General features: G+C 48.9%; 1 protein-coding gene across 3 annotated transcripts in view; it reads left to right on the forward strand.

Annotated features, from left to right (window-relative positions):
• The first annotated feature begins 373 nt into the window (after positions 1–373).
• Positions 374–15,705, forward strand: part of LOC101575808 (protein FAM111A) — a 30,814-nt gene continuing 15,482 nt past the window's right edge. Inside the window, exons 1-3 of one of the 3 annotated variants that reach the window (XM_023706071.1) lie at positions 374–750; positions 5,348–5,458; positions 7,696–10,615. In XM_023706071.1, the coding sequence (XP_023561839.1) occupies positions 610–750; positions 5,348–5,458; positions 7,696–9,480 (2,037 nt within the window). In that variant the 5' untranslated portion in view covers positions 374–609 and the 3' untranslated portion in view covers positions 9,481–10,615. Of the gene's footprint in view, positions 751–950; positions 1,038–5,172; positions 5,195–5,347; positions 5,459–7,695; positions 10,616–15,705 lie in introns of those variants that run through there. The other 2 variants (XM_012512612.2, XM_023706072.1) reach the window with 2 other exon arrangements.

Genomic DNA, 15,705 nt, shown 5'->3' on the forward strand with positions numbered 1-15,705 from the left:
CTGTCAACCTGTAAGAGGGAGCAAGGGCTGGGACCTTGACCTCCACAGTCATCCTGAACTTCTGCTCTGAATGTCCGAGGCCTCCAGGCAGGCTCTCTGGGGTCTCTGTTCCTCAGCTCTGAGGTGCCAATTTCTCAAGTCCATACCTTCTCCTTATGGGGGTAATGAAGACCTGGAAAATCGCCGGCATCTGCTACTCCCCCCTGGCTGGCCTGGCCCTGGAGTCTGGGAGACGCTGCTCCCTGGACTGCACCTGCCCTGGCCACCGCAGTCCCTCACAAGACCCTCGCAGGACTCTCCCAGCCTCTGAGCCTGCCTTGCTGCAATCCGCCCCTCCCTGGAGCTCTTTTTCTCCACCAGGCTGCTGCCCAGCCCTGCTACAGTGGAGGAGCAGCCCTGGCAGGCCTCCACTTCCCTACCTCCCCTGCAGGCTTGCAGTCCGGATCTTGGCGATGCCAGCCCCCAGCCAGGCCCGAGGACACACCTACTCCCCCTCTAACCTTCAAGGGGCCCTCCAGGCACCCCAAAGGCTTCAGAAGCAAGAAAAGTAGAAGGGCTGAGAAGCTGTGAGCCAACTTCCCGCTGCCAGCGAGGCGGCGCCCAGCTGAGATGCGCGCGACACACAGCGCGCCCCTCCCTCCCGCCAAGGCGTCCTCTCAGCGCACAGCGCACCTCCCGCGCTTTGTCCCGAGGCGCTGCTGGGAGGAGAGCGGACACCTGTGGCTGCGATCCGTGACTGAGACGTGTCTGGTAGGTCACCCCTGGTCCTGGGGTAGGGCTGGAGTTTGGCAGAAAGCTTCTCCAGAAAATCCCCGGGCTGGGGCCAGACAGGTGGGACGCAGCCGGGCGTGGGGACGCCGGGCCTCCAGAAGGGGACTGGGGGCGACCTCGGGCTGCCGAGGAGAACCGGGCCACAGGGCGGTCGCGACCCCGCGGGGATGCAGGCCGAACGCGAGCGCTGTTAGGAGCTGAGGTCTGCAGCACCCGAGCTGAACTTCAGGAAGGTGCTTCCCAGGATCAGCTTCTCTGGCTCTAAGGTCTCTCCAGTCCCAAAGCTCCTGGGCTCTTCCCTGTCGCGATCTCCCAGGGCGGGAAAGGACAGGCGCTGCTCCCGGCTCAGCGTCTGGAGAAGGCAGCAGCGGGGCTGGGGAGGTGGTGGGAGGGGTGCAAGTGGGGAGGAGGGCTGCCGGGGCGCAGGTGCCCGCAGGGCACCCGTGCGGTTTCCGAGCTGCTCCCGTTGGGCCCGTGCTGTGGGAGCCAGGGAGGCCCGGGCGGCCGCGATGCCCCCATCCTCCCACCCCCCACACCCCTTCATGGAGGACCTGGTGGCGGCAGAGAAAGCGAAAGCAAAAGGTTAAGCGCTGGAGGGAAGGCAAAGGCGGGAAGACTGCGCGCCCTCCCCTCCCCTGGGCCCTTCGTCCTGGTGATACAGGGAGAAAAACTCATCTGGGGTGGGTGACCTCCAAACGATACAGGGAACTCTAAACGACATAGGGAGAAACGATCTCTCGACCGGACCTGGACGAGTTTGTGTTCTCTAAACCGAAGAATTTGAGGAACAAACGGAGGTTATGAGCAGAATATATTTATTGAGGGAAAGAAAGCTCCTGCCCAAGAGAGGGACAGGAGGGGGGCCCGAGCGGGTAGGTCCCGGGAAGCTGTCTCTTCCAGGGACTTTTACAGAGTAAAACAGTGCGGTGAGGCTGGCCTAAGGTGGTAGAGAACAGGGGAACTCTCTTAGGTGGATATGGGGTGGGACAAAACTATGTTCAACCAATGGAATTACAAGCACCATTGCTCAGGTAAAATAGATTAACTCCAGGATCAAATGGGGAATCAAGTCTCATAGAAAGTGGGCATGAATGTAGAACAGGACTTTATTAGGTAGCCATCCAGTAGTACTCGGATTAAGGAATCTTCAGTCTCCCTCAGAGTGATGATCAATCTCAGATGCCAATCTTTAAGGAGGTCGGTATTTGTTTGATCTTTGGTCTTTAGGTCTGGCCCACTGCGGGAACATCCATCCATCCCTCCCATAGTTGCAAAATATCTGGACTTTTGTGTTATCTCTTTTGAGGGCCCGGCCATTCCTAACTGCCTAAAATATTTTTATCTAACTCGGCTGCCCGCAACACTGGCACAGTGCTGAGAAACGGGGGAAAGAGAGTGGCTTCATCTGCCGCGGCCTTTCTCCAATGGGCGGGAGCATCTTCCTGCTCTAGTGGACTCAGGCCCGCCGTCTTTTAGAGACCAAACGCCATGCCTTCAATTAAGTTGCCGAGTTCCGAGGGAGAGATATTTGAAATTGATGTTGAAATTGCCAAACAGTCTGTGACAATCAAGACCATGTTGGAAGATTTGGGAATGATGGTGAAGGAGGTGGTGACCCAGTTCCTCTACCAAATGTTAATGCAGCGATATTTTAAAAGGTCATTCAATATTCAGTATCTTTCAATCAAAGTGGCAGCTTAATAAGGCATCATCAAGTCCAGATCTTTACATTTTCCAATCATCCCAAATATAGAAAGACTTGCTGTATTTAATATGTTGTCAGGTGGGGATTGAAACCAGGGTCATGAGCTAGCTAGGCAGCCATTCCAATGAGATATATTTCCAGCCTCCAAAAGGCTTATTTTATTTTATTTATTTATTTTTGTTATTTATTTATTTATTTATTTATTTTTGGTGGAACCAGGGATTGAACTCAGACACTTGCACTTGCCAGGCAAGTGCTTATTCTACTGAACCATCTCCCCAGCCCCCCAAAAGGCTTATTTTAAACTACAGGGAAAATGTGAAACAGTTTTTGTGCTAGAATATAAAAACTTGTATATACTAAATTCTGTATTTTAAAAGTAGTCTTCGGTAAACAGAACTACCAGTGATACAAAACTTCTGGAGCTTAATATAATGGAGTAGGGAAGGATCTAAGAGTAGGTAGGGAAGGATCTATGACTACAGAAGCAGCAACTGTGAGATAAATGTTTGTCATGCTTAACAGTTCCTCAGGTCAATACTTTGTGATAATAGATTATTCAGTGTTAATAATATTGACTAGAATGTTCCTCACAAAGCTGAGATGTCAGGACCAGGTCATGGAATTTTACTCAGTGACAAATAAAGGCATTTTCTGATTACTCTAAAAAAACAAAAGAAAAGGTCATTCACTGGTGTGCCCACCACAAGCATGACCCTCCTTCTCCTGAGGATGATGAGAACAAAGAAAAGCGAACAGATGACCTCCCTGTTTGGACCAAGAATTCCTGAAAGTTGACCAAGGAACCCTTTTTGAGCTTATTCAGGCAGCAAACTACCTAGACATCAGAGGCTTGCTTGATGTTACATGCAAGACTGTTGTCCATAAGATGAAGGGGAAAATTCCTGAGGGGATTCTCAAGACTTTTAATATCAAAAATGACTTTACTGAAGAGGAGGAAGCCCAGGTACGCAAGGAGAACCAGTGGTATGAAGAGAAGTGGAATGTTGTGCCTGACACTGTAACTGTAAGGATTGTTCCAAATTCTAGTTGCACCACTGTTTATAATTGTTAATGTTAGACAAACACTAGACAAATGCAGCAGCAAAACAATTACATTAACATAATATTGTCCTCATTTCAGGTGTAGTTTGAGTTGCAGATTCCAAGCCAATGACTGAATTTCTTCTGGTCTGAGCAAAAGTTGCTGGTTTTCTTTACTCTGCATAAAACTGAACTGTGGGTTCTCTGTAGAAAGTTGACATTTTGAGTTTTCCCTCTTTTTGTAAATCACTATGCAGTGATTTCTGCAAAGATTGTTGTCCAGTTAACTTTAGTGAGCTTTTCAAAGTTGGCATTATAAATAAAACAACTTACAAAAGCTTTCTGCAGTAGAGTTAACAAAATACTATATTCGAAGTTGGAAACTGGAAAATGGCTACTTGAAGTAACTCTTCCAAGTGGGGTTGTCTAGAACATCTTCCAGCCTCCTAGAGTCAAGCAGTATCACTGGTACAGATTAGCCTGCAGGTAGCAGGACTCCCTTAGTTGGACCTGAGGACTTGTGTAATTTGTTTTAAAACTTTTAATCTCGGCTTTGAATAAGTTGCCTAGAGACAGTAACTACCGAGTTTGTGGTTTGGGGGAGAAATGTAACTAGACAGTTTGTTAGCTTTTCAATTAAAGACAACACTTAACTCAAAAACAAGAAAAAAAAAAGAGAGAGAGAGAAAGGTGGGAAGAGGCGACCTAAGGATCCTTGCTTCTCTGTCATCCCCCTGCCATCAGTGTCCTAAGTGGAGACCACAGTGTAGCATTGGGATAGGACACTTTTTTTTGGCTTAACTTCTTAGAAATCACAATTTGGTGTGCATCTGTGGAATGGCTGTACTTGCAGAGAGTCGGTTCCTGTATGTCACAGTTCTTAATGCTTTCTTCATCTAATTCTGCCTTCCATTGTCCCGACCCTTCTCCACTGTCCAAGGATCCAGTTTCCTATTAGGCACCTTTCCTTGAACCGAGGATTGAACTCAGGCCCTTGCGCTTGCCAGGGAAGTGCTTATTCTACCAAGCCATCTCCCCGGCTATTGCTCTTGGATGTATTTCTGCTTCTACCTTCTCCTACAGAAGAAAGAGTGTGAGCTTCAAGCCTGAAGGTCTCATTTATGTTGTATAACATTGTGACACTGTGGTCTCCACACATTTTCAAGTTTTCTCCAGATGCAAACCCAGTTGAGTTGTTTTTTTGTTTCTTTGTTTTTTTTAATTTTAAGGAAGGGTCTATAGAGGGTTCAGGGTCTCACTAGTAGATCAGACTCGTAGGGATTCTCCTGTTTACAGCTTCCAAAGTGCTGAGATTAAAGGCTTACTCTCGGGGTGTCCCAGGGGCGGGGCTGGTAGGGCAGGCCCAGAATCAAGGCCCCTACACCTGCCCCTGCTTAAATGTGCTTTAATCTGCTGAGCTATGTGGCCAGCCCTTCCTCTTCAGTATTTTTAACCTGCATTTAAAGCCTCTCTATGCCCTGCGCCCTGGACTTGGGCCATGGCCTCTCTTGTGTGCACTACCCTGGCTCGAGGAACACAACCTGGATGTGAGCTGCCCAGCACAGGAGGTGTGAGCATGCGCAATCAGAAAGAATGTCACAGTGTCTCATGCACGACCCAACATAAGAGTACTTTGCACAAGAGGTTGTACTGTTGGAGTCAGTGCATTGCCAGGTAAACTGTCTGCTGGCTGCAGCCCATCTCTGGGGACAGCAAGGTCAGAGTGCAGGGGACAGAAGAGGGCCGGGTCCCTGGGTCATCTGTTCCTTTGAGGCATCAGTGACAGCTGTGAAGATCCTGCTCTCACTCGAACCTTTTTGCACTTAGAGTTTCAGCCGAGCCATCTGCTTCACCTCAGCCACCATGAGCCGTCAGAAGCGCAGGTCCCAAAAGTGTGACCTGGAGAACAATTCGAGAATAGATGACTTCTTTCCTCCGGTAAGTCTGTAGTGTTTTCAGAATGTCCTGAGGGTAGGCTTGGCCTTCCTTGGCCGGCCCTCCATGGTCTTGCTGCCCAGACATTACCTTGCTGTTGTGGTGGGGGATATTACAGAAGTTACTATCTTTCTTGTCCCTTTTCTTCTTTCTGAGTTGGTCAGTGGCAGCAGAGACAGGAGCTGTGATTTAAAAGAATATTGAGGGCCATACACAAAACATGTTTTAATAAAAAGCTATTGTCATACTTTTTGAAGAAAACAAAAAAATAAAATTTATTAGAGTAAACTGGAATAAAAAACAGAAAGAAAGTATATTTTACAGCATGGAAACAGCATTCCAAGGACGGCAGTTACACTGGGTCATAGTAACCCAGGTTTGAATTACTTCGTGGTGTATGAAGCACTCCTGTGTACTCACTTATTCTAACCGTCAGCGCGTTAGGCAGGCACACAGGTCGTACCACCACCTTGCTGATGAAGAGCACGGGGCGGTGCAGCCAGGGCTCCCACGCCGGAGGGGAGACGTGGGCTTGAGGCTCAGGGGTGTGACCACCGCAGCGTCCAACCTCAGGGCTCCACCGCAGCACCACACCGTTGTGTCCTTCGTTGAGTTTAACATGCTTCTTAATTGACCAGGAAGAAGACTGAGAATGGGAGGCACCTGAGGGGGCAACGTCAGCGCTTTTAACCTGTCTTCCCTCCTCCTGGTTCTAGAACATCTGAGTGTCTAGAACGTCCAAGGCAGACTTTGGGCTGCTCGTCTCGGGCCTGCCGCTCCATGACCGTGAGCAGCAGCCACACATAGGTGCCCTCTTTGCCTTTCAAGAGAACCTGCCTTTCCCCAGGACTCTGCACAGTAGCCCCCAGGGGTGCAGACAGGGATGCAGTGGCAGTGTGGGCTAAAAGAAACCTTGAGAATGTGCACGTGGGGCCACAGTACATTTATTAATCCTGAATGTTAGTATTATTTATCTTTTTAAAAACGGATTTAGCACAGGATCTACAGGGTCTCAGAATACAGATCAGACTCGTACTGATCCTCCCTTTTTCAGCCTCCCAAGCGCTGGCATTACAGGTGCACATGCCACCACGCCCAAACTCAATCTCAGTCTCACTGCGTCCCAGAGGCGGGGCCTACAGGGCATGCTGAGGATCGAACCATGAGTACTAGTATTATTACAAAGAAAGAAAAACTCGGCCTCGAAGGTGACCGTCAGGGGCTGGCCTCTACCACACAGCGATGTCAGGGCTGATCTCACAAGCAGCCCTGGCCTTGTAATTCTCCTTTCAGGCAAATGCCAAGGGCAGCTCCCGGGCTCAGGCCTGCTGGCGCTCTGGCCACGGGCAGTGTGCATCTGGGAAAGGGTGCCCTGCCACCCTGGGAGTGGACGGGTCTTAATCACTCATTATATTTTGTGATAATTAAGTGTCAGTACTCAGGTCCTCCTCCTCCCCACCCTGACCCACAAGGTAAAATCTTATAAAAATCGGTGTCTTAAATGCAAAATTGAAAAAAAAAGTGTAGTGTAATGAAAAAATTCTAGGCCAAGTACAAGAGTGTTGACATTTACTTTATTTATTGGTCATTGTGTGATTATTAAAAAGTTCCTGGAGAAGTCATTGCTGTGCCTCGCTCGGCTTCTCCAGTGGGGGCTGTGTGTGCTCTCACTGCCTGGGGAAGGAAGGCCGAGGGGTGAAGTGACGAAGCAGGGGAGGCTCAGGCTTCTGCACAGTGGGTGACTGGTGAATCAAGGGGCTCACTCTGGGGTTAGTTATCTCTTTGTGAACAAATAGGCAAATAATGATAGTTTTGTCTAATATCTAAGGCCTGATAATAAGTGATGGTAGACCATTGTTACTAAGTTTGATGTTCTAAGAAGAAAAATTCAAGTGTAGTGTATCAGCATGCTTGGCCAATGCAAAGACTGTGTAGCTACAAATAGCAGAAAGGACCTGAAATAACATGAGGTAGTTTGTACGCTTTCAAGCATCAGGAACAAAAGGTGTTTCTTCCATATTGTTTGTTAGAAAAATTCAGCAATGTGTTGAACTTATTTGACTATTGTGACAGGAAACTCAGCTCATATTTTGAATCAATTAAATCTCAATTCTATCTATCACTTGCCTTGGATTTAGTTCTAAGTTTCCCATAGTATCTTTATGAGTTTCTTGTTAAAAAGAGAAACAAAGGATTATGGTTCTGTTAACCATTTTAAAATATGTAATGTGCATTTTTAGGTCCCAAAAGAAGAGCACAATGCTACGAGTAGTTCTCAAAAGAAGATGGAATCTCAGAAAACGGTTAGGGATATAACCAACACTGTGGACCAAGGATGCCGATTTCCTAAGAAAATTCGAGAAGACCAGAGCATGCACCAAAATAAGGTCATTAATGTTATCTTGGATGTGAACCGCAGAAAAAACCAAAACATGAATCATATGCTCCATCACAGTGGGCAGGGAACCTTACAGGAGGCGCTCAGCACCCTCGAGGCTGTCAGAGAAGAGGCGAAGTCTCAGGCCGGCAAGGAGATGCTGGTGTGTGGCACAGAAGGAGTTGAAGGATTCCTAAACCTCAGGATGCCCCTCAGTTGTTTTCCTGAGGAGAGCTCTGTGAAAATTACTTTCTCCAACCATGTAAGTGGACAGGAAAATCAAGTGTTTGGCCGGCAAGACAGGATGTCCACTGACTGTGTCAAATTTTATATTCACGCAATTGGGAAAACAAAAAAAATGATTGTTAAATGTGGGGAACTTCACAAAAAAGGAAACAGACTCTGTGTCTTTGGTTTCAAAGGAGAAACCATCAAGGACGCTGTGTGCAAGGACGGCAGGTTCCTTCCTCTCCTGGAGAAGAAGCCCTGGAGGCTCATCCACAACCATGTCTCTGATGTAGAAAGCACCCAGCTGGTGGACCAGCTCGAGGGAAAGCTCTTCCAGGTTGAAGTTGAAAACAGGAGCAGCGCTAGGGTGGCAGCCACAGCCACGGCCACGGCCACGGCCACGGCCACCAGGAATTCTGAGTCAGAGAAAAGCAGTCTCCGCGTGTTGAAAGAATACATTGTGGAAGAGTATCCCAGTTTGAAAAGAGAAAGGGAAAAATTCAGAGAAAACCTCAAGGAAGAAATGAAAACAACAAAGAAAAACAAAGCTACATTAATTGCACTGCACCAAACAAACTTTGGGAAACAGATAAGCAATTCTATTCCAGCTAAAACAATCAAATTCCTCTCCCAGGCCTTGGAGTCCGTGGGATACTTACGCTGGGACAATAATGGAAATGCGGGCAGCGCTACCTGCTTTGTCTTCGCACAGTCATTCGTTTTCACTTGCCAGCACGTGATCAGGGACATGGTGGGGCCAGGAGTAGAGCCACGTTGGTGGGCAGACGTCATTGGCCGCTGTGCGTGGGTGACATTCAGTTATGAAGAGTTTGAAACAAAAGACCACGACCGCTTTGACTTTGAACCTTGGTTTGAGATAAGTGATACAACCCTCGACTACGCTGTCCTGAAACTGAAGGAAAATGGACGAGAAGCACCTCCAGGGCTCTACAACGGATCCGCCCCTCCACCACCTAATGGGTTGGTTTATATCACTGGCCATCCTGAAGGAGAAAGTAAGTGCATTGACCCCTGTGTTGTGATACCTCAGAGTGCACGAGGTGAGGCATGTCAGAGAAATTATGAAGGATCCGTGCCTGAGCCTGACTGCGGGCCTCGCATTTTCCAAATGTACTCTCAAAAGAGTTTCCAGGAAATTGTTCACAACGCTAATATTTTGACCTATGACACCTCTTTTTATCAAGGTTCTTCTGGCTCGCCAGTGTTTGATTCCAACGGCTCTTTGGTGGCCATGCATACTGCGGGCTTCTCTGATAAGTACCGAGGAAGGAGTGTGCGTCTCATTGAGTTTGGCTCTGCCATGCGGTCCATCCTCTCTCACATTGAGCACAATCACAAAGAGTGGTACGAACAAGTGTGTGCACCTCAGCAGGAAGTAGAAATGTTGAGTCAAGAGTAGGGAGGACCTGTGGGCACTTGCCTCTGCGGTTCTGTCAGAGCAATGACAATGGTTTTCTAAATATCAAAGTAGTCAGTTTCCGAAAAACTAAAACAGTTGATAGTATAGGCCAGCCATTTCTATAAACCCATGATGAAATCAGTCCTGCTGTAACTTGAAGCCTTAATTATAAATTGCTAGCTGAGGTCCCTGCCATCTTTCTGACTGTCAAGGGACAATGGCTCATCAAACACAATTCATCTTGCTTTGTCTCCCTAAATTGGTCAGAGGGAAGGGTTTGGTCCCCTGGTGAGGCAGGATCAGTGCCCCACCTCAGGGTGGAGCAGTCACAAGAACAGAGCCCCAGACCCCTGCTGGCCGCCTCAAGAATAGGGAATCACAGCCCTGGGATGGGGACCAGACAGCAGTGCAGAAATAAGGAAGGCAGGAAGGAGACGAAGAAAACCAGACTTTGTAAGTAGTACTTTTAAGAATAAAGTGACTTCAAGGCCCAGAGCCACCCAGGGCTTCTCATGCCTGCGCACCTCAGGGGCTTCTCTGGGCCTCTTCCAGGACTGTCATGCCGCAAAGCCCTTGAAGGTCCTCTAAGTCTACAGATCAGCCAAACTGGTAAAGTCAAAGGTAGGGCCTTGACCTGAAGAGAAATAGATTCCAAGCCTTCAAAGAATGTTTTCAGACAATATATTTCACCTTTAAGAAATCCAGTGTAGCAGGCGCTGTGCATTTCTCCTGTACAGTGCATCCCTCCAGTATCTGGGATAGCACTTGTCTCCTGCAAACTGGGTCTATTGATTTATAAATTCCATTGCCAAAAACACATAAATCTTTCCTGCTCTACAGGATGAGACTTCCTTTTTTGAGGCCTCATGCCCTGTTTCTTTGAGTGTATACTTTAAAATCCTGCCTGATAATCCCTTTCTCTTTCTTTTAAAAAAACTAGTCGTAACAACCCTAAGAAGTGAGTTACTGCCCCACTCACGTGAAGCTGCAGGAGGTGTGCTGAGATGAGCAGGTGTGGGACAGTGAGCATCGCGTAACCTGATGTTTTCATCTTGAGTTTCTTCTCCTACATTTACGTCCTCCAGGGAAGCAACTGAGATTTGTTCATTTATCCCCAGTATCTGACATGGGGAAGGTGAGCGCTTACAAAATGGTTTGGGCTGATCAGAAGGAAAACTGGGAGCTGAGGAACCAAATTCCTGTTCAGAGGTGATCACAAAGTGCTTTAGGGTTTCCCTAATCTTCCATTTACTAAATCTGTCAGAATATGAGTGTCCTGAAAGTCCTCTTCCTGTGCCTGTGAGGACCAGGAGGATGCCTGTAAGATCTCAGACTGCTTTATTCAAAGTTCCTGTATTTCTCCCTTGTTTCCTTTTCTGGGTCCCAAGATCGCACCCACAGTCACAGGACGCTTCACAGACCTGTCTCCTGAGGCTCCTCTTGGCTGAGACGGTTTCTCAGCTGTCTTGTTTTCGATGACCTCGGTAGCTGGCAGAAGCACTGTCAGCATTTGTAGGATGCCCCCTTTCTTGCACTTGGTCAGAGGCTTTGCTGATGGTTAAACTTGGCTGTGGGTTCTGGAAGGAAGATCTCAGGGTGCAACACTATATGGGCCCCCTCAAGGGTGTCCCCTCAAGGCTCAGACTGTGAACAGGACTTATGGCCATGGGCGTGGCCTTGACCACCAAATGCTATGGTGTTTGTCAGACTCCACCCACAGTCTCTCCAGCTCCTCCTCTCCCTTCATGTGTCCGAATGTCCTCCCCACACTGTGACTACCACTCGGCTGCACGGCCAGCCCCAAGATTTTAATTAAGAAGAAGTTCATTTCTATCTCTTTCTCTACTCATTGAAGGTGTGCTCTCCACACTGAACATTCTCAATTTAAGCACAGAGCAGTAGTCGTCGTGTGCATATTAACTTGCATTATTATACTAACTTATGTTTATTAACTGGCATATATACCCATGGCTTGGCAGACCTAACCCTCTGTGTCTACAATAAGTTCAGGCATCCTCGCTGATGTCCCCAACTCTAATCCTTAACCACACAGTTCACTGAGTTCCCCGCCAACTCATCTGTCAATCTGCACTCCAAATGTGGGAGACACAGCTGCTACATTAACTCAGTCATTTGCTTAGTTGTTTAATGCCTATGTAATAGTCAAAAATCTGTTGGGGCCAGCAAGGTAGCTCAGTGGTCTAAAGTGTCTACTTAAGAAAACTTAGGCAAACCTCAGGACTATGGTTCCGCCCCCGGCACTACAGCTGTGCCAGCCACACCACTAGGATGGGCTAACCCGCCACTAAAAAAAAAGAAAAAAAAAAAGTGTTGACTTGGATCCAGATGGAAAATCACTTTTTTTCTTTTTGAGGCAGGGTCTACCTATGTATTTCCTGAACAACCTGAGCTCATTTTATAGCCCTCCCTGTCCTAGAATTCACAGGGCTCCTCCTCTCCCAGCAACCCAAGGGCTAGGACTACAGGCATGCAATATCATCTCAGGCAAAATAACTGTTTTCATTCATCTGGAAAGCATTACTTGCGTGCAATTTCTTTTTGTCTTTAAGACTATACACTCCATTTTTTGCCTTTGCCTCATTCCAGACCCTTTCCCTCATTCCCATTAGTTAGATTGTTTCATAGATTTTACAACACAATTATACATGTAATATGTTTACGTTTGCTTCTTCCAGCCTTCCTTCCTTCCTTCCTTCCTTCCTTCCTTCCTTCCTTCCTTCCTTGCTTCCTTTCTTCTTTCCTTCTGTCCTTCTTTCCTGTGATACATTCTGCTGCTAAATGATGTCTTAAATGTATGTACATCAGATCCACCCGAGGTGCTTAAGTCCAGGGAGTTAGCCAGTGCGGAACATGCCCCTTCCATCTCAGCATCGTGCAGAGCAGTTTCTCCACCCTGCAATCCCGTACACTTCATCTGCTCCTTTCTTGCCCTTCTCCCTAACCCTCGCAGAGGCTGATCTTTGTATTACTTTTATGCCTTTAGCTTTGCAAGAACGCCACAGAATTATAGTCACACGGCATTACTCCTTATGTCTAGGTGTCCTCCAAAAGCCTCATGAACTCCTAGATGGGATTTTTGGAAGTGGTTGAATCACGGGTGTGCAGTACTGGGACTGAGGGTGTACAGTTTGGATTAGTCCATCCACTGTATTTTCCTGCTTGTGGGTGCGACTGAATGGATTTACTGAGGAGAGCTTCCCCTCCCTAGCGTAGGCCTACTAACCATGGGCTTGTATGCTGCATTCAGTAAAAGAGAAAGGGAGGCTCACTGCACCGACTCCCTGCCGACTCTGCCGGGGACTGCTTCTCCTCTGCAGTGGCCCTCTGCCAAGCTGCCCTGCCGTGAGGCCAGTCAAACATGCACTGACACCTCTCCCAGCTATGGCCTGCAATGAACCTTTGTGACTTCAACTTCAGGTGTGAGGGGTTTTGTCTCAGCGATGAGAAAAGTGACTGTGACCCAAGATATGCAGTCTCCTCTGCCTGGCTCGTGTGCAGTTCCAGTTCCTGTACATTTCTTGTGGCTTGGCAGCTCATTTGTTTCCCGGGCTGGTGACATCCCACTGCACACGTACCACACTTCCTATACTGAGCCATGTTTTGAATGAGATCTCCATTGCTTCCAATGTCTTGTGCTTATGAATAAAATTGTTGCGAGACCTTGTGTTCTGCTTTTTGTGTGACTTAAGTTTTCAGTTCGGTTGAACAAATACCAAGAAGTGGAATTGACTGACTGACGGGAAAAAGAATATTTGTCTTTCTAAGAATCTGCCACCTGCATTCCAAGGTAGCTGTATCATTTTGCATTTCACCAGAAATCAATTTCCCAGTCGTTACCAGCACTGGGTGGCAGGATTTCTTTTGTTTTGTTTCTGTTTTCTGCATACTGATACTGTTGGAATGCTGGGGATATTCCGGGGATTATAAGGTTTAGTGATGAGATCGGGGCTATCTTTGATGACCTGAGAAATGCACAGTTAGAATGTCAGGCTGAGCAGAGAGAAAGGTAGAGCCCTTATGCATGTTCCAGCAATGAGGTAATTAGTTCAGACCTGAGGATTCTACAAATATTGGAGGAACAGGAGGAGAAAGGACTTAGTCAGGAAAGAGGAGAAGTTAGCTGATTGGTGTGTGGATTTCTGAGGAGAAGCCAGGTCTTGTCACCATGACCACGCTAACTCATCGGCAGAGACCTTGGACAGTTGCTGTATCAGCCCTCTGTTGTGTGAGGCCTCCCGAGGCAACACAAAATCCTGACTTCCCGAGAATAGTGAACACTAGTTGGTTTCCACCTTCAGAGACTCTGGACGTTCTTTTCACGGGCAAACGCCAACCCAGAGCTTACAGTGTTCTGGGAACAGATCTCTGCAGCAGAAGCAGTAAGCCGGACAGCAACAGAGAAAGCACAGATAGAAACATCGGTTACCCCAGCCAGCACAGGAGCCAATTTAAGGCAGGAGCCCCGACCCCGGCCAGCGACCAGTGCCAGCTCAGGGTCTGCCAGGGTCCTGGCCACCCCGCAGGTCCTGGGCCAGCTTCCCAAGGAGATGAACACAGCTGTGAGCTCCCTGGTGAGTCACCCCAAGCCAAACGTCCTCCCACCTGGGCCTCCTGGGGAAATGGTCTTCTGGGAAGTGGTCCCTCTTCCCAGAGAGGCTGTGGGCCGCCAGTTAAACGCTAACACTGATCTGAGAAAGTTCTAGACCGCCTTTCATCTTCATTTTTCTGTGTAAGCTCACAATTGCACACTTCAACCTCTGCAGAGCGTACAGAGCACAGGCATGCCAGCAGGGGGCGCAGCTCCTCCGAGTATCTCTCACGGGTTGGGAAACCAATCAGGACTCTTCTTCCTCAGGGCTCATCAACTGTCACAAACCTCTTCATGAGCTACAGAAGCTTTGTCATCTCTAGTTTCTCCTTCATCAACTCTGCATATGTGTCCCGTCTCTGACCCAGCTCTGGAAAACACACCTGATACCGACGGGATGCACCCTGTTCTGATTCTGGAACCCTAAAGCCTGTCCCAAGTCCAAAGCATGCCTGCCTTTCACACAGGGACCAAGTCCCCCACCAGTGGGCTGAGCTCAGCCACCCCGTGCGACCAGAGCAGCTCTCGCCCAAGAAGACCCAGGCCCATCCTGGAGCTGCATCAGTCCCAGGAACCTGTGGCGACCTTGGCCCTTTCCTGAGGTGACGCCAAGTTCAGGGAGGCCAGGGAGGAGGAGCCCTGAGCCCTGCCCTGCAGTCAGGCCTCTGCTCCTCCTTGGAGACTTCAGAGGTGGGGAACAGATGGGTCCCACCTGATCAAGATGGATGGGGTCCAGCTCAGCAGCACAGAGGGGCTGAGGGGCCTGCCCTTTGCGCACACTGGGGGAGCCAGGGCTCCCCACCACCCTTTCTGCCAGCAGCTTCCCTGCGCCCGGTGCCTGAGCTCTCACCGTCCTGAGCAGGGTAGGTTCCTGCCCTGTTCACTCCAGCTGGGAATTGGAGTATTGGTTAGGGTTCGTGCACAGAGCCAGGGGCTGGGCCTCTGGAGGCCCCCACCCTGGCATGCCATGGTGTCCTCAGAGCTCCAAGCACAATGCCCTAGGGGGCCATAACAGAAAAGTGTCGCAGTGGGGTTCCCACCCCTCCTTCAGTTTCTGCTCACAGGGAAGACTTTAGTCTGGAAAACCCCTGTGAGATAGTGGGGGGCCACTGTCATGTTGGGGTCCACTGGGAGAAAGAAGAGGATCAAAGCACGAATTCCATACCCACACCCAAGAGGAATCTTTTGGGTTTGGAGTTGAAATCACCTTTTATTCATAGGAGCCCAGACGGAATAATTCACACGCAAAGCAAGAGCTGGAGGAAATCCATCGTGGCTCTGCGAACAGGGACCAGCAGAGAAGACCCTCTGAGCCCCGAGCCCCAGGGGGCTTCTTCCCAGGAGAGGGAACCCACTTCATTCTGCCTCCAGGAACACAGCTGCAGGCCTCAGGGCGAAGCTGACCACACTGAGGGTCCTGACCCTGCTCTGGGGAGCATGCAGACCCCAGCCCACCCCTGCGGTAACTCCACCAGCCTGGCCTTCTTGTTCTGAGTGGGATGTCACTGTCCTCTGCTGCAGGGCGCCCAGTGCCCTGCAGACCACTGTTTTATGCGTGCTCTGTTGATTCCTGGTAGGCTGTGCTTGGGCTCTAAGTCCAAGGTTCTAACAGTTTA

The sequence above is a fragment of the Octodon degus genome, unplaced genomic scaffold, assembly GCF_000260255.1.
Source record: "Octodon degus isolate 3935 unplaced genomic scaffold, OctDeg1.0 scaffold00239, whole genome shotgun sequence".
Classification (NCBI taxonomy): domain Eukaryota; kingdom Metazoa; phylum Chordata; class Mammalia; order Rodentia; family Octodontidae; genus Octodon; species Octodon degus.